Consider the following 25,299-nt stretch of genomic DNA (forward strand, 5'->3'; position numbering starts at 1 on the left):
ACACTTGTATCTTAATATACTATTTTTCACTACTAGCGTCTGATGACATGATTATTAACCTTTTTTCCACCTGTAAAGTAGGCTTCGGTATTTGTTCAAAGTGGTTAATAATGTGTTCATTATTAACTAGTAGTCAATAGTGAGAACTGTCACACTGTCACTTTTAGAAAACACAACCCGAAATTTCGCTCAATAAACGTTTAGACAAGTTCTCTAAAATGAATAATTGCCACCATCCGCCATTTCCAGAGAGATTACATACCTAAAATTATCACATTTTGAAAAAATTCGAACGAAATTACTCTTTAAAAATATCTCAATGACAGAACAAAATACGGCCTGTTTGACTGCTACTTCCACGCACTTGATTGACATGTTAAATTAATAAACAAAAATGTCTGTCCAACCGTTCACTTTCTTATCAATATAATATGTTAATTTAGAGGATTTCAAGTGCTAGTAGTGAAAAAAATAGTATATATACCACGGTAGAGAAGTCTATTATTGCCTTCGCACCTTACACCCCTCGGCGCAAGCGCCTCGTGATGTAATCTTGGTGCTCAGGCAATAACACTGTACTTCTCTACCTTGATATACCTATAATGTACTATTATAAATTATAAAGTGTGTAGATGTTAAAAAAAATATATGATGAATATTGAATGACATTTATGAACTTCTTTATTTTTCTATTTTTGAAACTAAAGACGTTTTATTAACGTTCTAACATTAATCTTTCAACACGATTGAGACGTCTGCAAGAAATATATCCATTGGTGATGTCAAAACAAAAGATATTTCGGTTAAAAAGATGTGCTTTATCTGCACAAGAGTTGTGCATAATTTATACTTGTTTGATTTCAGTAGTCTTTGAGAAATTGGTTTCAATGATGGTGGTAATCAGTCCAGTTCCTGTTGGGCATTTTATCTGTCTGAGGGATAACACAGTTCTCTTTATGAAGAGATGTTCCAACATTTTGATTTGTATTATTGCATGTAACACTCGTTGGAACCCATCAAGGCGCATACTGGGTAGGTATTGGTGCAAAAAGACAATTAATTATGAAATGTGTGTTTTTACTTTCGTCTCAAAAAATTATCACAGTTAACAGTATAAATAACTAAACTAGGTGCACAATTAGAACATTCATCCTACGTAATAATACTAAGTACAATAACTTAATTGGAAATTTTACATTTGCCCTTACACATTTTAATACTATTAAGATGTACTGAAGGAATTCATACGATAGAAGTTAAAAACTACTTAATTATAATACTTATTGCAAGTACACCAAAGATCACACTTGTAGAACATCTTTTGGCTTGTAATCATTTCTGCTTTTTAGCAACCTATCTAACTCGTCTTCTGTGTAACAGACAACGAACTCTTTTGGCGACAGTCCCTCGAATACCGCACAAACGCTTGGCTTCAAATTGTAGAAAATGAGCGGCTGATCTCGTCCGGCGAAGTCTTTGGTTAAGGTTTCAATGACCGTTGCAGCGGTGTAATCGGCGCCGTAGATGTGGGAGCAGTCGATTACGGCCGGTGCTGCTTGTCGTATTGAGTGTTTGGTTACTAAATTTCGTACGTAGTCTACTGAAGGGAAGATGAGACAGCGATCTGGGGTTAGCATCAGGTACTCGATACCCGTTCGGCTCTGAAATGTGTCAAATGTTACAAGGTTTCCAAAGTCGTAGAGATCTCACTTACCGTTAGTCTTTCGACTGTGATTTTGGGGCGTGCAGCGTGGTAGAGAATGAAGAGTAAATTGATGCCAATTCCTATTAGTATTCCAATTTCGAGAGGCAGAAGGAGACAGGCTATGAATGTTCCAAGTCCCGGGATGAGATCGCTCTCTGCGAACAAAGCTTGGTTAGTATACAACTGAGTGGGTTACAAGCGAAATTACTTTTTGTTCTCCACATGGGTTTGACAACTTTTACTTCCACCATGAAGACGACGGCTGCAATAATCACGGCTGCCAACGCAGCTTTTGGAACGTAAAAGAAGTACGGGGTGAAGAATAGCAACGCTATGATCACCAACAACCCCGTGTAGAAACTGCCAAAGGGTGTACGGACCCCACTGGCGTTATTTACGGCACTTCGGGATAAGCTACCGGTTCCTGGGTAGCCTTGCACGAAAGAGTTGGCGATGTTACATAAACCGATCGCGATCAATTCCTGGGTGGCATCCACAGTTTTTCCATTTGCTGCAATATACGTCGGTAAGCAAAGTAAGACAGCTTTAATGATGCACTTACCGAATGCTTTACATATGGCGATGTTCTCAAGCAGAGCTATCATTGCAACTACTATAATCCCAGATCCCAGGTCGGACACCATGGTTGTGAAGCTGACCGTGTTATTGCCCTCCGTATATCCAAAGGACGGCACTTTAAAGTCAGGTAGGCCTTGGGGTATGTCTCCGATTAGTTTGAACGGTGGTGTTCCGTTCACATAAAATGAGTAGCCGATAAATCCTCCAATCACGACTAAAATTGCGTTTCGGGAGGTGCCGAACATCCATAGGAATTTGTTGACGATCTTGTGGAAGATTGTCGGTTTGTCCTCCTCCGGGCACTTTTCATCGGCTGGAACTTCAGTAGGACCGATCTTGATTGTGGCGACTATCTGTTTGCCAGGAGTTAGCACCGGGATACGCTTATCGTGGCGAGTCACTTACCCTCATGATTAGGAGAACTGCGATACAGCTGATTCCCAAGACCGCGTCCCAGACGGACGAGTTCTGAACCTCGGAGAATATGCTGATCCATTGTTCGACGAAGGTCGAACCGGACACTTTGATCGCGAGAATATCTTTGACTTGCGATGTGACTATAATTAGGGCGACCGCCGACGTGAAGCCCGATGACACCGGGCCCGAGACGAAGTCAATTATAAAACCTGAAGATTGAGAGTTAGTGTCTATTGCGTTGACTGCAAACGCTGAGCTTACCTAGTCCGAGCAGGCCCATGAGTAGCTCCAGGAGGCCCGTCAGGAAACAGAGAAGTATGGCATGTGCTGGTCCATGGCCGCGAACCGCTTGGAATGTCAAAAGGGAAGCAATCGCGGTTGGGCCAACCGGAACGTCTTTACAGCTACCGAAGAATATGTACACGAAACAGCCTAGGAAGGAACCATATAAGCCGTACTGTAATGGAAGAGATTAGCGTCGACGGTTTTTGTACAAATGGAAATCGTACCTCCGCTGGAAGTCCGGCGACATTGGAATATGCTAGAGATTGAGGTATGACAGTGAGTCCTACGGTAATACCCGCAACTAAGTCACCAATAGCATCTGAGCTGTTGTATTTAGGAAGCCAGCTCAGTATCGGTAAACGCCTATATAACATTTTTTTGGTGCACGCTCCTTTCGCTTTCCTCTTCATCCACGGTACTATACTTTTAATTGCATCCTTAGTCGAATGGGTTTTGTTCTCGTCAACCACTAAAATGTTGGGGGTTATTCTTCTGAGGCTAATTGACGCGGTTAACTTACAAATGAAGTCATTGCTGCCTACAAATTCGTTGGGTGGGTTCATGCTGATGGTAGATTCACTTAGGGCCTCATTTGTATAGACCGCATTGCGGCCGCCGCCACCGCCGCCAGCGACTCCTCGCAGGTCACCTTCGCCTTTGAGCGCGTTGCTACAATAAAACGTGCTGTGAGTTTGACGCACGTGGAAAATTCAAATACTAGGCGGTACGACGCGTATCAGTGGGCGACAAGCTTTAATCAACATTTTTTTCTACCTGCATTTATGGTAGTTGGGGAATTTTCTGTTATGCCTATCCCTTTTGTGTGTTTTCTTAATGAAACTGTGACGGTGGCCGTCATTCTTATTTCCACTAATTAAAATGTGGGATTTTATATCAGCATGACCGATTATTTAAATGTGCGTAATAGAAAAGTAATTAAGTAATCGGGACCGATTACCTCTTCATTTTGGACAAGCATGCAACTTAGGTATACTTGAAATACAAGTTCACGGTTGTAATGGATGGTGTAATTGTAATATTTTATGTTACTCAGATATTCGCACAAACTAAGTTCCAGCTAGGTAATTAAAAACTGCGATTTTGTAACGACTCTGGCCTGTGGCAAGTGCGAGCCTCTTTTTTTTTCAAAAAATAGGACCAGTCGTGCAATAAAACAGAATTGCACGAAGTCGAGCAGGTTCGACAACCTGCTTATCCCAAGGCAGCGCGAGCGTCTTGCACGGTGAGTGCCTAATTTTCAAAAATAAGAAGAGTTTTGCACGGTGAAAGGAACTTTCTCTCGAGATTTGATCCAAATAGAGGCACAAATTTTCCAAAACTCGAACGTGAGTAAACAAAATGGGGTTTCCGTAATTGCTATCAAGCGAAAAATACCAGATTGCAATGCTTGCTCAATGCTCAGGTATTAAAAGCGAATTGATAAGTCTTATCACTTCTGCTTTCTAATTGAAACATCTAACACAATACTACTTACATGGAAATTCTGTGGTTATCACCATTGTCACCTATCATTTTTTTGGAGTGTAGTCGGGATAGTTGCGAAAGCCGTTTTTAAAAAAAAGCACTGAGCGAAAACTGGTCCAGAAATGCAAAAGTTACGTTCACAAACTCACAACTCGACAGAGTACAACTAGTCGATTTGAAAACTGAGCGGTTAGTTTGAAACTGGTAATTTTGTGCCAAAACACAGACATAAATGTAATACAAGTCACGTGACTGAGACGTAATTGGTGTACGATTGGAATCCCGCGAGGACCGCGACCCGCAACAACTAGAATCACGTGAAATTAATTGTTCATTAATCAACCCGTTCAAATGTTTATTAAAGATATTCTATCAGCGAGTTTATCTCGCAGATTATTTAAATGAATGTCGCGTATATTTAAATTATGTTGTAGCTACGCGCCACTACCGGTTTTTTTTTCAAATTTCGCGCCGTCTCTTTTATTCGCGCGAGAGATTCCACTTGCGAAACGATCTTGCTCTTGAATTTTAATTATTTTTTATTACGTGGGAAATATTTAAATTCGCGAAATAACAGCCGATATTGAATGTTATACCTCGTGTGACGTACGAATAAAATGGTTCGCTGATATGGTTACGAAAAACGGAATTAATTTCAATTTTGATTTTTTTCGCAACGTCGCGGAGAATGGGCAATTTACAATCGTGGCGACTTGATTGCTAGGAGATAGTTTCTAGGGCCTACGTAATTAGAGCGTCTCCCCGAAGATAACGGTAGTTTTGGTATACGTGCTGAAAAACACACAGATTGTGCCTGGAAGATAAATTTGCAATACGATGTTTCAAATATTCTAATTAATTTTATGGAAATTGGCGTTTATTTTAATACATATACTGAATCTATATTTTTTTAAATACATTTTATACCAAGATGCTCGTTCTGTTGTTTTGGTCTAGTGGTTCCGGCTGTAATTTGTTTTTTTTTCTGGGCGTCAATTTTGAGATCTTAACTTCTAACGGAAAATTTTGAGACATTTTGATGACAAGTGTTTTTAGGGTAATTAGACCCTGTTGAATCCGATTTTTCCTTTCACCACCTCGGAATCCTGCTGCTAAAACCCCAAATCAAGATGGAACCCCAAATGGCGACTATAGAACTCACTATACGATAGTTTTCTTGTTGTCAACAAAAATATCACGATTTTTATCCAGCACATACGTTTTACTATTTTTTACTATTTTATATAAAAATGTATAATAAGTATAATAAAAAAAATCAAGATGGCAGTCAAAATGGCGGTAGATCTGTCTATCCACCATTGTTAATAATAATAATTTTCGAAAAAAATAAATCAAAATGTTCCCAAATTGCCGGTATTTTTATGACTTTATGATATTTTAATAGCAAATTATCGAAATTTTTTGAGTGCAGAGAAATATTATTAATAGGTACCTAGGTAATTTAATTATACATATAGATCCCCAAATATTGTTTACCTACACAGCGTTTAAAACACGCGCGTAATTACCTAAGGACCTTCTAGGACGGGGACAACGCGAATCTGTGGCTGCAGATGTGACAAACGTTTGGCAAGTTTTAACTAGTTTCAAAAATGTACCAAATTCTTGACACAACAGCTTCCTAGCTCAATTCTTCACCGTTTAACGTCTTCGCACGATTTTTTTACTCTTGTTTGTGTCACTAATACTTATTTCTAATAATTCATATATTATCTAAAGTCTAAACACAAAGCTCCTTATTCAATCGAAACGAAAGAATAAAAATGACATTTTACAACTTATCCTTAGGTAGAAGATACGGATATAGAAAGATATTAAAAAAAGTTTTTGACAGTTTTAAATTTTGTAAAATTTTAACAAAATCACAGTAACCGTTTTTGCGAAAAAAAATTGATTTAACTTTGATATTTTTTTCTCAGTTTTTTTATAATAAAACTTGGCACAATTTTTGTGGGTTATACACAGAAAAATACTTTAGCAAAAGTTTTAGGTTGCTATTTGAAAAAAAAGTTCGATGCCGTTGCGGCCACTGAACTATAATTAAACTGGAACGCGCACTGCCGGTCTCTACCATAGAAACGTAGCGCGCCGAGACAGATAGTGCAAGGGGGATTTCTGTCACTGTCACTCATAGGGAAACTGATCATTAAATTAAATTTAAAACATATCAAATAGGCTGCTCTATGCATGCGCGAGAATAGGACAGATATCCCCCTTGTGGTCCTCCCTCTCGCATCGCGCTGGCCGACGGAGCGCGCGTTCCAATAGTTCAGTGGTTGCGGCGCTCCAAAATTTTTTTCAAAAATCCGGCCCGTTATTTTTCGTTTCCGTATGCCTAATATACATATCCAAAATTTGAACAAAATCCGTCTAGCCGTTACCTCGCACGCAAGTACATACAGACGAAAATAGTTGTTATTTGTACAACTAGAGAAGAAAGTGGAGTTTTTCAACTCGAGTTCAAAGAGAGTTGAAAAACACTTTCTTCTCAAGTTTTACATATATTTTTTTCTGAAACTACAATCAAAGTTGGAAAATTATCGTATGCAATAATGAAGTTTGACACATACCAATCGAGATAGGGGTATGTTTCAATTTTAAATGTCATTATTAAGAATAACGCAGCAATTGATTTTTACTTTTCTCACTAGAGAGGAAAATCACATTTCCTCACCCTTTTTAGAGACGAATGTAGTTATTTCTAAAGTAGTTTCAGAAAAAAAATTATTCTTAAAATGATCTAAAACGTCGACTGTTATGTCGACACTTGATGAAATTTTAACATGCCCAAAAAATGGTAATCGCAATAGCCACCTAGCTCATGCTAGGAAGCTAATTATTACCTACTACTTTTGAAGTTCTTTTGAACATGGAACCTATTGCGCTATTGTGAAAATGAAAGTGACAAATGCACGTATTTTGTGCTCATCAAACGCTTTTAAGGCATCTTAAAGGCGAAAAAATCCTAGAAAAAATCTATTTCGGAACCAAAACGCTCACGTCATCCAAAGAGTATCAATTTTGAGGTTTGAAAAACAGTCTTCGGTATATCACCGATCGTGCTATAAAAATTATTAAATTACCTACATCAGCAAAATTAAAATCAATCGTTTTGATGTTTTTGCACATTTTTATTGTTAAAATTTTGTTTTGTTTTCGATTTATTTTTTTATGCAGAATTTGTATACGGTAATGAATAATATGACCAATAAATAAAAATAAACAATGAATTTAAACGAATAATAATTATTTTAATTTTTGAAAAAGTGTAAATAAAGTTATTGTATTTCTTTTTCACGTAAGCATGAAAATTTCAAGCAAATTATAATTTTTTTGCTCACTTAAAGTAAAATAAATCAAGACTACTACAAAGCTGGTGTTAGATTTGATTGTATTCCAAGTGCTTATGTATAAAATTTCCTTTAAATTCTTCAGTAAATAAGGAATTTGCAATTGCGCATGCGCAAAACAACATTTCGAAAACGTCATTAATTTTACTTATATTCATAATGTTTACATATAAAGTTTCATTTAAATATCTTCATAAATAAAAAAGTTAGCATTGTACACGCGTTAATCCAAATATTTGACACTGCGCATGCACAAAACCCAAAAATATCGGTATGCACGGAATCCTTGGACCAAGCCATTTCAAATGAGCCCTATATCGCCCAAATCGGTTCAGTGGTGTAGAAGGAGTACGTGTGACGGACGGACGGACGACAAAGTGCAGCCAATAGCGATTTTTCACTTTGAGGAAAATACGCTAAAAAGTAGGATTTGATTTACCTTATCTCTTGTTTGATTCGTAGGGCGGGTATTATATAACGAATTAACGATTAAGGATGATCGTTCTAGTTAACAATTCGCCATTTTGTAGATGGTCAATAATTAAGTAAGGTTAAGTGGGAGTCATCTCGGGAAGATTTTCGCATTCATTCGGGTTTTGACCAGCAGCTTAATCCGTGTGTAGTCTGAAAGTTAAAGCTGTTAATTAATTCGCGTTATGATTACGGTATAGACGAAGAGCCAGTGACCAATTTTGGGTTGTCATTTCAAGAGTCGAAAGTTTTAGCCAAGGCTGCTCTACCAACCCAACCCACTATACATTTACAAATATCCCTGCCCGAATCCGGATTGGAACCAGGGACCCTTAGTACCGCAGTCACGCTATCACGCCACTGCGCCACACAGGACGGCTCATCAATGCACAGAAAAATACTCAACTTTATATTCGTACACGACTACTAAGATTTTGAATTGTTACAGCACCCTAAACCGTTAGAAGAGCCCCACCTTTTGTTTATGTCTGTGTATATAAGTACATAGCGATAAAAAATGAGTGACCGTCGAGCTACCTTTGAAATTTTTGTTTATATAAGAAACTTAAACTCAAACTTCCAAAAGCGACTCGTCAGTCACTCATTTTTGATCGCTCGATATGTGTCCTCTCTTTAACCTGTAGGTTGCCATATGACTGTAGCGGACACATTCTTCAAATCCTTCCATTTCTTTTTGACTACTTCCTATCGCTCGGTATGCACTAAAGTTTTGGACGGGAGTAAATTCACCTTATGCGTATTTATGTACTGTCTCTTTTGTTCTGGGCCCTCAACAAGCTTTTCGCCTAATTATAGAGTGACCCGCATGATGCTTTTTAGAGGTGCCTCTGCCGAAGGTCTTAAGTGAGGTCTTAAGGCTGGGATTGCCTGAAAAGAGAAGTACCCATAGTAAAGGACAAAGTTTTTTTCGTTAGAATGTGCTGGTACCTAATAATGAATAGCGTAACTACAGCAGTTTTCTATACAAATATTTAAATCATTATACTCTCTTTAAGTGGGCCCCAAACAACACAGAGGGTGCTTTAAAAAAAATGCAATTTGATTTGCATAACCACACGACAAGAAGATACAAAACACAAACGCAAGGTCGTTCACGGCTCCTTACAGACTGCTAGGTTAACAAAATTATAATTAGCTCTCTACCGCACATAACTTGAGGAGAATAATGAACCGCTTGTAACGTAAGTTATGAAGTAAAAATCGCGTAATTATTGGCATGGGGGACTTTCAAAATTAAGGTCGTAAAATTGGTTCACAAGTGGCGACAGGGGCTTTTTGTTTGGGAGGACCCTCAGTAAAACTCTTGATTCCTTCACTTAATGAAATTCAATGTCATTACGAAGTGTGTTTGTTATACTTATAAGTTATAACGATCCTAGTGCCTATTCAAATAACAGGTAACGAAGACTTTGTAACTAACGAAATGTTATTACAGTAAAGACGCGTTTTGACTTTTAGGACTTGGAAAAGTTCAACCATATTTTCGTTTTTTTTATATTTTTCTCTGAAACGGTAGGGACATTTCGAATTAGAACAAGCAAAAGCTTTTATGGAGAATGGATTTTTGTCAAAAAGTATAGTAAAAGTTTTTCTTCTTGTAAAGTCAATCCGGGGACATACGGTATACCGATTTTTTTTTAATTTTTTAGCCGTTTATACCTAAATATACATTTGTTCCCAATGTCTTACATTCGAGGGATGGTGTTTTGTAAATTAGTAATTGACAGGCTGATTCGAATTCGAGGGCCACCATGGGAATCTCGGGAAATGTAAGAGATAGGTAGGTGGTAAATTTGGCAAAGTTGTGTATTTTGATGCTTAACAAAAACAGTTTTGAAACTGAAATTCTGACTACTTTCGGAGATATCCGGAAAAAACGAGATTTTGAAAATCGTTTTTGTTTTTTACTGAAGTTAATAGTTGTTTACAAAGATATTTAATAATAAATGACACATTATTATGGCCACTTTTTTCCCTCTACAAGATGCTACTTTTAAATTTGAAGTTTGACGTTTCGTATCCGGTTAACTATCATCAACTTTGTTTCTTATGGAAGTAATTTTTACTTTTTGTGTGATTTGATAGAGAATTTTTTTCTGATTTCAAAAATGTACATCAATGTTTTTAATGCTTGTAAAACATCTTTTTTGCCTTTGTCTTAAGTAACGTACGTAAGTAGTTTCTTGCGTTTTTACGAATTAACGTTATTTCTTATTAAAACTAGATGATGTTACCATCAATCAAGGGTAACTTTGTCAAATGTAAACTACCTATCTCTTACAGTTCCCGAGATCCCCATGGTGGCCTTTGAATTTGAATCACCCTGTATAGGTCAATTATTACACATTCATTACACTAAACTGACTAAACTAATACTAATAAATAATAATATGTAATAGGTACTATCATTGAATAAAGAGCTTTATTCAATGGTACTATTGAAGTTCAAAAAATTTAATTTGCAACAAGGTATGGATTATAAATTACGGTATTTTAATCTGCAAAGTGCAATAAGCAAAGATAAAGAATAAGGAAGACGGTCAAACAAATCGCATTACAAATAAACACCCACACAAGGTCGCAACTTGCCAGACATCAACAACAATATACAACAGCCCTTTGTTCTAAAAATAACGTAAAATTTTGATATTTGTTGTAAAGGAATGTTACCTATCCCCATTTCTATTATTTATTTCATAAAACGATAGGTAGAGGAGGTTACCTTTTGCAATGAATAGGAAAGAGAAACCAAATAAATTTCGAAGCAAGTAGTTGACAAAATAAAAATATACCAGTGAACGATCTTTTTCTTGCTGTCAGCAAATTCTTTTACAAGCAGGCTCTGTTTAACCTTGAAAGAGAATCGCTAAATGATTTAACATAGGCAACTTACATAGCCTGCTAGTTTTTTTTTTGCTCGTAAATTTTTGTCTTTTGTTATCCCCATTACACAGTACTAGCTCAACGGTACTAGCCTAGTTAAAAAGTAAGAACAACTCCATCCCAAGATAAAAGCGCTTAGGTACCTATTTCATATCTTTATCGTATTTTTTACCGACTTCATGAAACTCTTGGTGGCACCCTCTGTGAGAAAGAAGCTACACTGTTGACCGCGATATTAGTCACAGCTGCGTAGATTATTTCCATTTCTCCAGTTTACATGCCCATTTTTCAGAACTTCATTCACCACTTTTTTTATGAAAACTTTTGAGCTTCACATAAATTGCCAAAATATAGATAAGTATTCACGCTACCGATCCCATACATTCGTATTGCTTAAAATGCTCCCTAATTTTTGCAATTAATTCCTAAACTGTGAACTCTTTTGACGCATGTTTTCTAGATTTTTTAAACATATATTAATGGACAAAATTTCAGTTTATAAGCGTGTACCTGAAACCATAAAACATTTTTTTGGACAGTAAAAGTTTATTTAAAAATAGAGGCTGATTAGCAAAAAAAATAATGAACATGTGCGGTTTTAAAGGTTTATTCAAAACGATATGATTGTGGCGGGCTCTGTGACGTAATAAGCCCAACCAATCAGCTCCTAGAACCATTCAGATGACATAACGACTTGGCAATATTGCAGGAGAATGGCATTTATAACTAAAGCTGGCGTTTTTTGATTGAGAAGTCTGATCGAAAAAGTACGAATTGTTTTGGATTCTACGCACCAAAATTAATAAGAAAAAGTGTTTTCGCGAGAAATTTTGGTGTAGTCGATTTTTGGTAAAAAAGGAAGGTTATACACTGCCTTTTTTTGAGCCCCGAAAAAAAATTGTCTCAGATCTACATGGAAAAAAAATTTTTTTATAGAATGTGACCCGTAGAATCCATAATTTCAAACAGTTCCAAGATTGGGCTACTAGTTCAAAAGTTACAGCCCTTTGAATTTTCTTTCGAAATTGGTTTCTAGTCCATTGATAAATACAGTTATGGACAAAATAATAGTGTACTACCATTGAATAAAGAATCTGATTATTATTCAACGGTACTACATTGAATGGTGCGAAATAAATTGAATTTTTGCAGAAAAGTCACAATGTTATGAGATAATAATTTCACAAATGTAATCAAAAATTTATTAATAAAGAATTATAATAATCACCATTTATCACAAAATAAAATTAAAGCACTCTCTTCCCCTTAGAACAATTGTTTTAAACCATAACAAACTAAAATAGGTATAAACAAAGCATCTCAATAGAATTAGTAACATTATTAACATTACATAAACAATATTGATAAACTCAACAACAAGTCCAGCAGCATGTTAAAAAAAATAAAAACAAATAATCACTCTAAATGGTAACATAATGTAAATGCGAACATCTTTAGTAACAAATCTTCAAAGGCACAGACTTCATTATTGCACAACGGTTTCTGAGGGCTGACTCTGTTCCACTATACCATTTTCGACGGTTCGTGGAGTAGTTTCACTACTACTAGTGTTGACGCTACCCTCCGTACTATTGTTATTTCCGTTCACTTCGCCATTTTCCTTATTATTATTAGATTGGGTTCTACTTCTGGGATTGCGATTTTGGTTGGCGAAAAATCGTGGTTTCGGCTGTATGGCCTTCTTTTCCGGATCGAAGAAACAATCTAAAATCTCTAAAAGTTCCGTAAGATCCTTTTCCTTAGCATTGGGCACCTAAAAGTCGAGTAAGTTAGAAATTGAAATGGTCAAAATGTGCGAACCGACCTCATTTTTGAGAATGCCTTCAATTCCATCCTTGGCGCTGCTCTCGTACGCACTCTGTAATTTGGCATAATCGATATTGTTCTCGGCTAGAAGGCGGCGTAAATGACTAGCGTGTCGTCTTTCTGGCAGTGTTGCTTTCATTAGCGCGCCAAAAACTGGCCTAAACGTGTTTTGTCTTTCCAATAATACCTATTAAAAATGTTAAAAAATTAAAAATAGAAGTACAATGGAAAGATTTTTGAGAGCCAGTGACTAAAATTAGTTTGCAAACAAATTACTTAAAAAACAGCAGCAGTTACCCACGTGATACATTTGTTTTTTTTTACCAAAACCAAATAAACAAGAGCAGTTCGGGAAATGTAAAGTTGTCCTGTAAAATTCTTAAAAATTCTCAAGTGTAGAGTTGCAAATTTCTAAAAATTTAAGAGCCTATTAAATTTGACTTGGATTTAAAATTAAATTCTGTTTTAAGGAATTCTTTTATTCCACAACAATACAATTTGACAAATTCAAGGGTTCATTTTCTTGCTGATTTTATCCACCAAAAATTAGGTAAAATTTTGGCTAGCCTTCGGCAAAGGGTGATTAATTTTACTTTAGACAGTTTTAGTTCAGAATTTTAAAATTGTGCTAACCAAGAGAAGTTTCAACCCTTTATGCAACAAAGATCGTCGTACGGTAAACCAATAAAAAAACAATGTGCGATTAGCTAGTTTGATACAGAAAACCAACGTAAAGATGTAAGACCCCAATGTGTGTATACTTTTTTGAATGTTTTTGATAAGGATTGGTAAGGTCAGATGGCGAGATATTAAATATCTTTCAGTGTGTCTTAAGAGAAATTTCAAATACATACAGGGTGGTGTTTTTAAGTGGATCATTAGAAGTGACTCAGGAACGGTTTGGAATTTTGATTCGAGACTCATTACCTTTTTTGAATAATCGATCAAAAGGAACTATTTCAAAATATTTTCAAGATGGCCGCTTTTTCGGTTGTAACAGAACGATATCGGAACTTTCTTATTTAAATGGCACCATGTTTTCTGATGGTATTTTTGAATTTGTCATAAAAAATCAGTATGATTTTGTTAATATGATGCTATGTCTAACTGATAGGGTTTCGAAGTTATTTGACATTTTTTCACAGTTTCAGAGGTTCAGTAAATTAGCCATATCACTGTTGTCTGACAAGTTAGCAAAATGTTTTGTTCACAAAGGACAGCTAAAAATCTACTCTATTAAATGTTATTGGTCCGATTCGAAAATAATACAAATAATCGATCAAAGTTGACAATCGTTATTGGTCAAAAACTCGAAACCATATCTTTACTATGCATCAATGGAAAGAGCATAAAAAAACGGACAAAAAAATGCTCTCAAAATTATTCTAAAATGGACAGTTTTTTTTTAGAGAAATTTTGCAAGTACAACATTTTCCCTTATAACTTCCGTATGATTAACAAAAAATAAGGAATTCACTGGTCCAAAAAAATATTATACATTCTATTTGAAAAACAAACATTGGTGCTGTATCTTAAAATCTAAGCAGGTTATGGAAAATATAAAAATACCCCCCTACTAGACTACTACACAAGAAGTGAAAGTTTTCAAAATATCCCCGAAAAACATCGAAAACAAGCAAAAATATCATGAGCTGTTGAATAGTGTACAAATTCTTGAAAGATATTCATAAATAACTTCGGGAATGTGATGAAAACGTCAAATTTCTAATTTTTGGGAAGTGTGAAATTTTAAACAAATTTTTTTTTGGCTATTTGCAATTACTGCAACCATCGCGCCCTCTTGATACAGAATCGGCATCTAACTTTGCACAAGATATGTATTTTACAAAATGTATATCTTCAAGTGCAGGTGACACTATTTTAGAAGGGACTTTTTGATACCCAGATTCCTGACTAAAAGTTTACCCAGTGAAACCTGAGCAAATACCCTTCAAGAAATGCAAATTTCACTACTTTTTTGAGGGTGGTTCCCAAACAAAACATGTTGGACTTTCGGTTTATTTGGAAAAAGTGCTTGTATTGATCCCTCTACCACCTAATTGTTTAACATACTTATATGTAACACCCTGTATATCTGTAAAGATCCATTTTGTGAAACAATGTTTCAAATAAAAGATATTTTGTATTTAATTTTTTATGAAATGGAATTCTTTATTTAAAAAATTTTTTTTTTAATGGCGGAAAACTTTGCGTAAATGTATTGCAACAATGCCCATTAATCTACTCATCCATGACCGTTTTATGTTCATCTAGAAACAATTGATCGTGCCTTAGGAGTTTCAAGGTAGTACATGAACTTGTAAAAAGTTATTAATTTACATTGGTTGACATCCATTTGCGAGTGAAATACACTTTTGAAGTCAATGGAAATGAGTCATTTATTCGAAAGGTGGTATACTGAAATTTTAATTATGCTGGAATATGGAAAAAGGAGGAGGAGGCACCTTCACTTGTTTCAATATCTAGATGACCATAAAACTATCATAGGTGGCGGTTTTTTCAAAAATTATCCAATGCAATGGTGCTTTTTGGATACCAATCAAAAGATCTGCTGATCAGTATTGTCTTTCAAATATTTACATAATAAAGAAAAGTTGATACACTGTTTGACATTACCTGCCTCGGAAATTAAAGTACTCGGCCCCAAAAATGCACCAAAGAACAACCCGAATTCAGGAATTGTTTTTCTAATGATAACTTGCAATACATCACTCAGAATTTCTAGATAATAAGAATAATAATACTTCTTTATTAGTTACTATATACAAATGAAGTACTTTCAACGCATAAGAAGAAATAGATATTAAAAATTATGTTCAAGAGTCGATTATTACTGACAATTTTGTTACATTAGTGCAGAGCCGTCCTTAGTAAATGCGAGGCCTGGAGCGAAATATTTTTGCGGGGCCTTTTTTAACAATAATTTCCGAGGGGGGGGGTATGAAATACCCCCGAGGGGAGTGAGTCCTACTCCGAAAATTTTTGCAAAATTATACATGCAAAATCATCATTTTAAGCACTTTGAATGACTGTCACGCGGCGAAGGGAGAGGAGGAGATCATGCAAGAATGATTCACTCATCGGCGAGCGCGAGGGTTTGTTGGCGACTAATGACTATCACGTACGAATGAGAATTTCGTTCGTAGGTTTTTTAATTAATCAATAATTGAACATATTGTGCGGGTAATCAGACAGATATTTTATATTCTATATTATACAGGGTGCCCATTATGTATGGAATGTAGTATATATCTCGGGAAATATCGAATATATATGAAATTATTCCCATAAATGCCAGCATTCAGTTGTTTTTATTTCAGAAAACAAATGAGTAAGTAACGAAAAACAATTGAATTTTTTAAATGGCAATGCACCTTTTCATTAGGATCATTTGATAGATGTTTTTCCCTTTTCGATGATGTAACATGTTAGCACCCTTAGTCAAAAAAATGTATCATAATTAGATGAATAACATTAATCCAGATATCCTACATAAAAATAAAACAAATGAACGTGTACGTTTCTTATTAAACCTTGAAGACAAAACGAAATTAGCAGTAAAATGGTTTTCATCGCAATGAATGTTCAAAATGTTCATCATTCACTGCAAGGCAGTGGCATAACCTATCCCAAACAAGTTGTAAATCAGCATATGCATGATTAAAGCGCATTTTTGGTAATACGGATCAGTATTTTATTAGCGAAGTTTAAAATTATCGATCTCACGAGTAATTTTGGCTGCGTTAAATAATTCATTTTATTTAATTTCAATTGAGGGTACATCTTAATTTTGTAAAACAAATCACAAAGTAAATAATTAAGTTTTTATACTGGTAGCGCTATCTAACGGTAAAATTATAGCACCTCCAAAAACCATATCGAAATTATTTTCTTAAATTATCGATCTCACAAGTAAACTAACTCAAAATAGACTAGAGCCTGCACATCTACACTATAGCAGAAAGCTTTTAGTAATAATTTGAGTCTCTAGCTATTGTAGTTGCTAAGAACTCAGCCGGACAGCCAGCCAGCCAGAACGTATTTTTTCAAAAATGCGCTAAAAACTTGAAATAAAAATTAATTTCTTCTACACGGGTGCTAACGTGTTATGTCATTGAAAAGAGAAAAAAAATCTATCAAATGAGTCTAATGAAAATGTGCGTTGCTATTTAAAAAAATTCAATTATTTTCATTATTCATTTGTTTTCTGGAATAAAAGCAATGGAATGCTGCCTTATTATGGGAAATAAAATGTAACAACTTTCATATAAAAAATTGTTGTATACATTCGATCTTTACCGAAATATATACTATATTCCATACATAATGGGCACCCGGTATATTTATATATTAAAATATTATTATATTATTTTTATTTTCATTAAATAAAACCTTATATTTTTTTTCAGCGCGAGGCCTGGAGCGGCCGCTCCACTCGCTCCACCCTAAGGACGGCTCTGCCGGCATGTAGAAAGTGACATGACATGACCACACAACAGCATCAAATGCAGAATGTAATGCTATCTATTCTGTTACTGGCTAAAAAAATGTCATTTCTGATGTTCACTCTGATTTTATTTTCTGTGTCCTCTTTAATTAATCGGAAAAGAAGAATAATTCGATTGTTTGATTTTTATTCGATATGCCATTTTAAGGAATAAAATGAAATGGAACTATGTGATGACATAAACATAAAATAAAATCAGATTTAAATAAATAAAGAATAAATCTGATCTTATTCATTTTTTTAAAGTTGTTATCTTTATCACACAGGGGTTACCCGACAACTAAATAATTGTGCAAATAATTTTTTAATTAGCACTTTTGCCGCCGTCTACTAACTGGCCACCTCTCTCCCATCTCATTGGCCTTCAATTCAGATTCTCATTTAATGATAAGACACAAACTATAAAGATACTACCTTAAAATTTGCAATCTCCTCCTCCTCCGCCGAGACGGGATTAACAAATTTACTAATAAAGCTACTGATGTGTCCTTCGTTGTTGTTATTGGCGTTCGTGTCGTTCACGTCCGTCTTCTCCGCCTGCCCCAAATGGACGACGACCTCAAACGCGGCCTGAGCCCGATCGATCGCATTGCCGAAATCGTCCTCCTTGTTTAACAGCATTCGACTCATGACCCGTAAACTGAAAGACTTGGTGGTATTTTTACACTGCACCGACGCAATGTTAAATCCGTTCGCGAAGCCCTTGACGACCTGCGAAAATCGTTCGATTAAGCTGTATCGACGTAGGGCTTCGAGCAGCATGGCGGGGGACGTCTTGCGGAACTCGTGGTACACGAGAATGACGCCGTCCTTGGCGTCGCCCCGGTTCGCCTCCAGCCACGTGAGAAAGTCGGTGAGCGCCGAGATTTCGCTTTTCGTCTTGACGAATTTGTTTGTCTTGAGGTTCTTCAACATTCGATAGCGTCCGATGTTTATGATACGTAGGTTGTGACGTCGACGCGATCCCACGTTTAGATCGGAGAATGGCATAATGTGCTGAGAGAATTGGGAGGTCGTGGAGTAGGCGGCTATCTGGCATATTTCGTCTATGAGACGACGTCCCGTCGTATCGATACTCCATCCGATTAGTTTGTAGTTACCGTCGGGCACGCCTTTGGGGGCACGAGGTAAAACCTTCTCGTTGTCTTCTGCTACAATGTCTTCTGTTTGTACCATTTCGGTTGTATCTGCATTGAGGAAAAAGGAAAACAGGTTATCTTTTGCAACATTTGCGAGATAACTGGCATTGAATTAAAGGAATGGGATTTTGATAAAATTTAAAAAAAGTGTAAGTGATAAACACGTGGCCAAGACCCGCCCAAGGTAACCGAAATTTAAGTTAAAAATTAGTAAACAAATGTCATAATTTTGACAAAAAAATTCTCACCACAATTAATTATGTATCCTAAAGCACTAAAATTAATCACTAAATGAGGAATCGACTAGAATTCTAAACGTTTCTGCCCACCTTCTCTTCCGTATGTCAGGAAAACTGCTAATAATTTCGTGAAAATGCATTTTGCACGTGTGCTTTGTACGAGGCCAAATAGAGGGGAAAGGCAAGGCTATACGGAAAACTAAACAACACTCCCGCCTTCATTTAAATATTGTAAAAGGTAGAAAAGTTGCTTACCTAAAGGGAAAACACCGCTTTATTTTTAGTAGCTTTCAAAATTAACTACTGTACTTTGTTGATAATCTGATAATACCTACACTTGACTACGAGATAAACAATTATCATATGTTTTTTAAGGGCAATAAAATTTTGCAGTGAATCATGGCACATTTGATCATATTATTCCATATGATAAGCATGGCACTCTGCGATAATTTTCAGTAAAAATCCCCTATCGGCTTCCACTTCGCACCCACCTTCAGGGGTTGGCCCCAAATTTATACTGTTGGCGTCGAAGAAACGTCCAAGGTGTAGTACTGCAAATAAGGGCGTCTTCGCAACCATTACTTATAGAAGGGTCGTTTGGTGTCTTCTGATAGAATTAAACTTATATACTTATACTTATATGTTACCAGCAATCTGTATAATTCAAGTGCTATACCATAGTGTAAGAAAACTTATTGAACCGCTATTGGCGAGAAACTGGTCCTTCAGGGTTAAAATCGTCAAAATCTGAAAAGAAAACGAAAATTCCTGGGTTTTTAGTATACTTGACTATGTTGCGTTCGCCGCTCGAGGTCGAAAACTTGAATTATACATTGGGTTAACAACATAAGCAATCCCACAAAAAATCAGAACTACCGGATTTGACGCTTGGTACCCCCCATTTTCAGGAACAAAGTTACTGGACTATGTGGCCTGTAGAATCCATAATTTCAAACAGATCCAAGATTGGGCTACTACTTCAAAAGTTACAGCCCTTTGAATTTTCTTTCGAAATTGGTTTCTATAGTCTATAACTTTTAATTGAGAAGTCTAATCGAAAAAGTACGAATTGTTTTGGATTCAATTCAACGCACCAAAATTAATAAGAAAGTGTTTTCCCGAGAAATTTTGGTGCAGTCGATTTTTGGTAAAAAAGGAAGGTTGTACACTGCCTTTTTTTGAGGCCCGAAGAAAAAATTGTCTCAGATCGACCCGGAAACAATTTTTTTTTATAGAATGTGGCCTGTAGAATCCATAATTGTGTAGTCGATTATTGAAGTACAATTGCTCTTCCTACATGAAATGGCACATGTTCAACTGCTGCAATTGAGTCGGACGTGGCTATATTAAGGGCATAAATTAAAATGTTCTTGTGAAGGTAGTGTCGTACGTGGCGACATCTCATTGGAACTGGTTCAACTATTACAAGAATTAAACTTGGGAAAGTATAGGGATTGCCAAAGAGATGGCGCAAATGTACCGAATGCGTACACAAAAGACAATTCCAGACACTGGATCATTGAAGTACATTTGCTCTACAAATCCTACATGAAATTGCACATTTTCAACTGCCCTTTAAGGAAAATCGAGTCGGACGTGGCTATTAAGGGCATAAATTAAAATGTTCTTGTGAAGGTAGTGTCGTACGTGGCGACATCTCATTGGAACTGGTTCAACTATTACAACAATTAAACTTGGAAAAGTATAGGGATTGCCAAAGAGATGGCGCAAATGTACCAAATGCGTACACAAAAGACAATTCCAGATACTGGATCATTGAAGTACATTTGCTCTACAATTCCCACATGAAATTGCACATTATCAAATGCCCTTTAAGGAAATGGCCTGTAGATTCCATAATTTCAAACAGTTCCAAGATTGGGCTACTAGTTCAAAAGTTACAGCCCTTTATATTTTCTTTCGAAATTGGTCTATAACTTTTGATTGAGAAGTCTAATCGAAAAAGTACGAATTGCTTTGGATTCAACGCACAAAAATTGAAAAGAAAAACTGCCATTTTTTTAGCCCCGAAGAAAAAATTGTCTCAGATCGACCGGGAAAAAACATTTTCTTATAGAATGTGGCCTGCAGAATCCATAATTTCAAACAGTTCCAAGATTGGGCTACTAGTTCAAAAGTTACAGCCCTTTGAATTTTTTTTCGAAATTGGTTTCTAGTCTATAGCTTTTGATTGAGAAGCCTAATCGAAAAAGTACGAATTGTTTTGGATTCTACGCACCAAAATTAATAAGAAAAAGTGTTTTCCCGAGAAATTTTGGTGCAGTCGATTTTTGGTAAAAAAGGAAGGTGCCTTTTTTTGAAAATAAAAATACGGAAGCATAAAATTAGGCGTCCTTCAGAAGTGATTTAAAAGTAAACAGTACACAAACAATACACCTAAATCCCTATGTCTTCTTAATAAATAGCACTGTATATAAGGTATAAACGCGGAGTACACTCATAGACTAAATAGTGTAATTAGTCCATGCTCATATTAACAGTTTGACATTATTCATCAAGAAATTCTGATAATTTTAGTGGGAAGAATGCGGTCACATATGCATCTTAGCGCATGGGCGGCGATGTACTTATACCTACAGCCGTAAGCGTAGGCAATGAAGCACTTCCCATCTCATCAGTATGTAATCTACTAGTACATTTAATTCTATTACAAACAAAGCTACACAATATATTTAAAGTTTAGGTGCAGCCTTAAGGAGAGGTCCCAATTTTTGAGCAAGCATAATATTTCCGGTCACTTTCAATTTTCCCTTCAGAAAGGCTTGTTGTGGATTTAATTTACCAACGGCTAATTCCACGAAATCGTCATCTGATACAACCAGTGTAGTATTTGGTTTCACATCTTGCCCGGCTCCTTCATATATGGATGCCAATTTTAAATCCATTGCTAAAACGTAATCAATATGTATATGCTCTTATTTCTACGTATGTTTCGAAGTTGTTTCAAAAACAGTGTAATGTAAATTAAACTTACTCCATTCTTTAACAATTTCTCCATCCTTAGTGATTTTCACTAAAAAAATTCCATTTACGCTCTTTGCTTGATCTGGCTGTACTTTTATTTGATCATTAATATATTCAAAGACCGCATCACTCTTCAAAGTACTTGCTGTTACTTTATTTTGTATTATTCCTGTCTTGATAGCATTTAGATCAACGTAAGCACCTGGAAATCACCTTATCAATAAATTTATGAATGTAAAGTCAAGTTCACAATCAATGACCCTAAACCCGCAATAGAAAATAAAGTTTTCCACCTGCAATAGCAGCAGTGCCATTTTCAACAACCACAGTTTCAAAATGAATTCGATTTCCATTTCTCCACATGTCAATGCGCAATGTTTGACCTGGAATAACCACCTTTGTGAATCGAGCCTAAAAGAGAGACAATAAAGGACGTGGAGAAATTAATTTCGTTTTCTTACTTTAACCGCCCTAAAAAGCTTCTGGTCGTAAGACGCGAATGCACCCATTACCAATCGAACCGAAATACCCAAGGTACACAAACCGTGCAATATTGGTGTCTCGTACCCGGCAATTGCAGAAAAGTTGGGATCGATATGCAATGGATTAGTATCGCCTGCAAATGAGCCAGATTAAAACTTAAGGTCTAATGCGTCTTACCGGATAATCTGTAAAGTGCTGCTTGGTCGATTGTTGTTTTGTAGGAGAGGGATAGGTCGGGTTTACGGTCTGGTTTCGGTACACAAGGTACGATTTTTTTTCCAGTTCTGGGCCCTCCAAAGTTACCAGCGCCAATAGCAAACGAAACACACTGATTTCGCATAATCAACGCCCCTTGCTCATTGTAACTGTTAACTAAACGTTAAGTTTGAATACTCAGATTTCAATTGCTGAACTAATCTTACTATCGGTAACAATTGCGGCACCAGACCCCTTATCCAGTGTCTCCACTATCTTGGGATTGTTTAGTAATGTACCAGCCTCGGGAGGGCTGTTGTAGATCTCCAGGTATTGTTCACCATGAAGCATATTTTCAAGAGAAATTGTTTTTCCGGGAATTGTATTCAAACGTCGGAAAGAGGTTACAGCATGCATACTAGGTAAAATGTAAAAAGACGGAATTACGCTGAAGTTCTGGTGATTTTCGTACAATAACTTTAGCTCCTCTGGATTCTGAACGGATGCGCCCACTAATTAACACAAACACATTACTTTGTCAAACAATTTATTGAAAGACCTACCTCCGAGCGCGTACAAAATAAGATCTTTAGAGGAAAATGTGAACAAAGCGCCTTCGCTGGAGGAAGTGGGTGTTTGTTCGCCTTTCCTTAGATACTCCAGTTTTTCTACCAAAGCTACGCGAGATGCCGATAATGAAACTAGGGGCACTGCATTTTTCATGTTCGTAATCTCTGGCCAATTCGCTTGCACACTTTCAATTGTGGCAGGGTCGGTGATACGTTGACGAATTAGGCACCCTTTAGAACGATATATTTGTGACTTCCCGGCCCATCCGGCGGCCGATTCTATTATTGTACCATTCTCTTGACAACTTTCGTGGCACAAATACGCCTGAAAAAATATTGCCACAAATAAGTAGGTATACAAAACTTTTTATTGACAATAAAAAATCAAGCAATACGCTATTACATTCATCAAACGTTCTGGATGGCTTGTGAACAAATGAAACAAAAATATTTAACGCCCCACAAAAGTCTGGCAAAAGATTTAGTTTTATTTTTGATATTTAAGAAAAACGTGTACCACTAAAATCACCCTTATTTTTCATCCCTGGCGTTTTTTTTATTTGACAAAAAAGCATCTGGTTCAGGAATATTACTAAAGAAAACGTCTATTGCTAACAAATGAGCTCTTTCTGAACATATCCTATAATTTTCCACAATCTCAAAGTATGAAGAACCCCTTGTAACAGAGGGTGATCGCTTTAGGCTTTAAATTTTTTGTTCAACTTACAAATTTGCCGGAAATTTTATATGTGTACCGCTTCATAATGAAATCTAGAATCTAGAAACCGTTACGACAGAGCATATGGCATAGGTATAAAAAACCGAGTGTCCGTATATGAACCTTCAATCAGCGAATAGACTAGAAAAGATTTGGTGGGAGAGTAGGATTCTTAGCTGGACCTTTAGAGATTAAGTGTATAACAATTAATCTTTTGCAACGAAATAAAAAAAAAATTATTATCAGTGCGCAGTAGAAATTAAATTTTACAAGCGCATTTAAGGACCAATACTTACAACAACAGGTGCAATCAATTCCGGTTTCAATTCCTGGTACAAGTCTTCAGGAAGAAGACCTTGTGTAAGTCTGCTACCGGCAGTGGGAACAATTACGTTGCAGTACACATTCTTTGCCGCACCCTCAATTGCGAGTGTATTAGCTAAACCTACTACGCCCGTTTTTGCAGCCGAATAATTGGCTTGACCAAAGTTGCCATAAAGACCCGAACCCGAAGATGTCATAATAATTCTACCATACCCTTGCTTTTTCATAACCGGAAATGCGGCCTGAGTTGTCTTGAAACTTCCCTTCAAGTGCACATTTTGAATTATATCTAAAAATGTTATAAACTACATCAGGCTATTATAATAATTAATTGTACGTACCCCAATCATCTTCAGTAAGGTTTGCAAAACTTTTATCTCGTAGAATACCAGCATTGTTTACAAGGATATCCACCCGCCCGTAGTTATCAAGAGCAGTTTTAATAATTTTCGACCCCTCGGTTACGGAATCATAGTTGGCAACTGCGGTACCACCTGTAATACCTATGTAATTACTGCAAAAATGTGCAACCTTACTGACCTGCTTGTTTAATTTCATTAACAACGCCATCTGCTGCTTTCTGTCCGGTTCCTCCTCCATGAGGATCACCGCCCAAGTCGTTTACAACAACCTTAGCACCTCTGGATGCGAACAACAAAGCATATGCGCGTCCTAAACCCGCACCAGCACCAGTAATAACCGCAACTTTACCATTAAATCTCAAATTGGACATTTTGTGTTCAAGCGAAACGTAGGTCAGAACTCGACTGTGGTTATCAGTCCACAAATAATATTGTCCCTACGTTGTACATATATAAAAATTAAAAGTGCGCAAAGTTCAGATATTTATCAAGAGAAAGTTATCAAAAAGTTAATGACCTTTTCCAATGTAAGTTTCTCTAGTCCATCCCTTACAGTAATTGTAAACCAACGATATAAGCCGAATCTTACTACATGTTACAGTCTCGATTCAGTAGTAGTACCTACTTTGAATCTCAGAAGACCCAAAAGTGTCCTATTCCCTATTCCCAATTAACTTTTCTATCTAGTAAATTAAATCACCCAGTTTTAG

The 25,299-nt window shown here is 36.4% G+C and overlaps 3 protein-coding genes across 6 annotated transcripts; all 3 read right to left on the bottom strand.

Moving 5' to 3' along the window:
- Positions 1-1,060: 1,060 nt before the first annotated feature.
- On the bottom strand, positions 1,061-4,697 carry LOC116178638 (sodium-independent sulfate anion transporter-like). Its single transcript, XM_031498200.1, has 9 exons — positions 4,482-4,697; positions 3,507-3,655; positions 3,211-3,455; positions 2,963-3,158; positions 2,690-2,910; positions 2,268-2,637; positions 1,914-2,216; positions 1,715-1,860; positions 1,061-1,661 (listed from the first exon to the last, which is right to left on the bottom strand). Exons 1-9 carry the CDS (start codon positions 4,517-4,519, stop codon positions 1,302-1,304), a joined length of 2,028 nt encoding a protein of 675 aa, XP_031354060.1. The 5' UTR covers positions 4,520-4,697; the 3' UTR covers positions 1,061-1,301.
- A 7,699-nt stretch (positions 4,698-12,396) lies between these two features.
- Positions 12,397-19,308, bottom strand: LOC116178540 (maternal protein exuperantia-1-like). 3 transcript variants are annotated; one of them, XM_031498060.1, is made up of 4 exons: positions 19,206-19,308; positions 17,987-18,759; positions 13,043-13,231; positions 12,397-12,991 (listed from the first exon to the last, which is right to left on the bottom strand). In XM_031498060.1, exons 2-4 carry the CDS (start codon positions 18,746-18,748, stop codon positions 12,704-12,706), a joined length of 1,239 nt encoding a protein of 412 aa, XP_031353920.1. In that variant the 5' UTR covers positions 18,749-18,759; positions 19,206-19,308; the 3' UTR covers positions 12,397-12,703. The 3 variants fall into 3 exon arrangements, with proteins under 3 accessions (XP_031353920.1, XP_031353919.1, XP_031353918.1); XM_031498059.1 differs by lacking the exon at positions 19,206-19,308 and adding an exon at positions 19,041-19,178; XM_031498058.1 differs by lacking the exon at positions 19,206-19,308 and adding an exon at positions 18,960-19,120.
- Positions 19,309-21,577: 2,269 nt separating this feature from the next.
- Positions 21,578-25,052, bottom strand: LOC116179454 (peroxisomal multifunctional enzyme type 2-like). Of its 2 annotated transcripts, XM_031499246.1 has the most exons (10): positions 24,768-25,052; positions 24,569-24,721; positions 24,200-24,516; positions 23,180-23,510; positions 22,844-23,128; positions 22,599-22,793; positions 22,400-22,554; positions 22,232-22,349; positions 21,949-22,140; positions 21,578-21,861 (listed from the first exon to the last, which is right to left on the bottom strand). In XM_031499246.1, exons 1-10 carry the CDS (start codon positions 24,958-24,960, stop codon positions 21,647-21,649), a joined length of 2,154 nt encoding a protein of 717 aa, XP_031355106.1. In that variant the 5' UTR covers positions 24,961-25,052; the 3' UTR covers positions 21,578-21,646. The 2 variants fall into 2 exon arrangements, with proteins under 2 accessions (XP_031355106.1, XP_031355107.1); XM_031499247.1 differs by lacking the exon at positions 21,578-21,861 and having other exon boundaries at positions 22,041-22,151.
- Positions 25,053-25,299: the final 247 nt, after the last annotated feature.

This window comes from Photinus pyralis, unplaced genomic scaffold (assembly GCF_008802855.1).
Source record: "Photinus pyralis isolate 1611_PpyrPB1 unplaced genomic scaffold, Ppyr1.3 Ppyr1.4_LG8, whole genome shotgun sequence".
NCBI lineage: Eukaryota > Metazoa > Arthropoda > Insecta > Coleoptera > Lampyridae > Photinus > Photinus pyralis.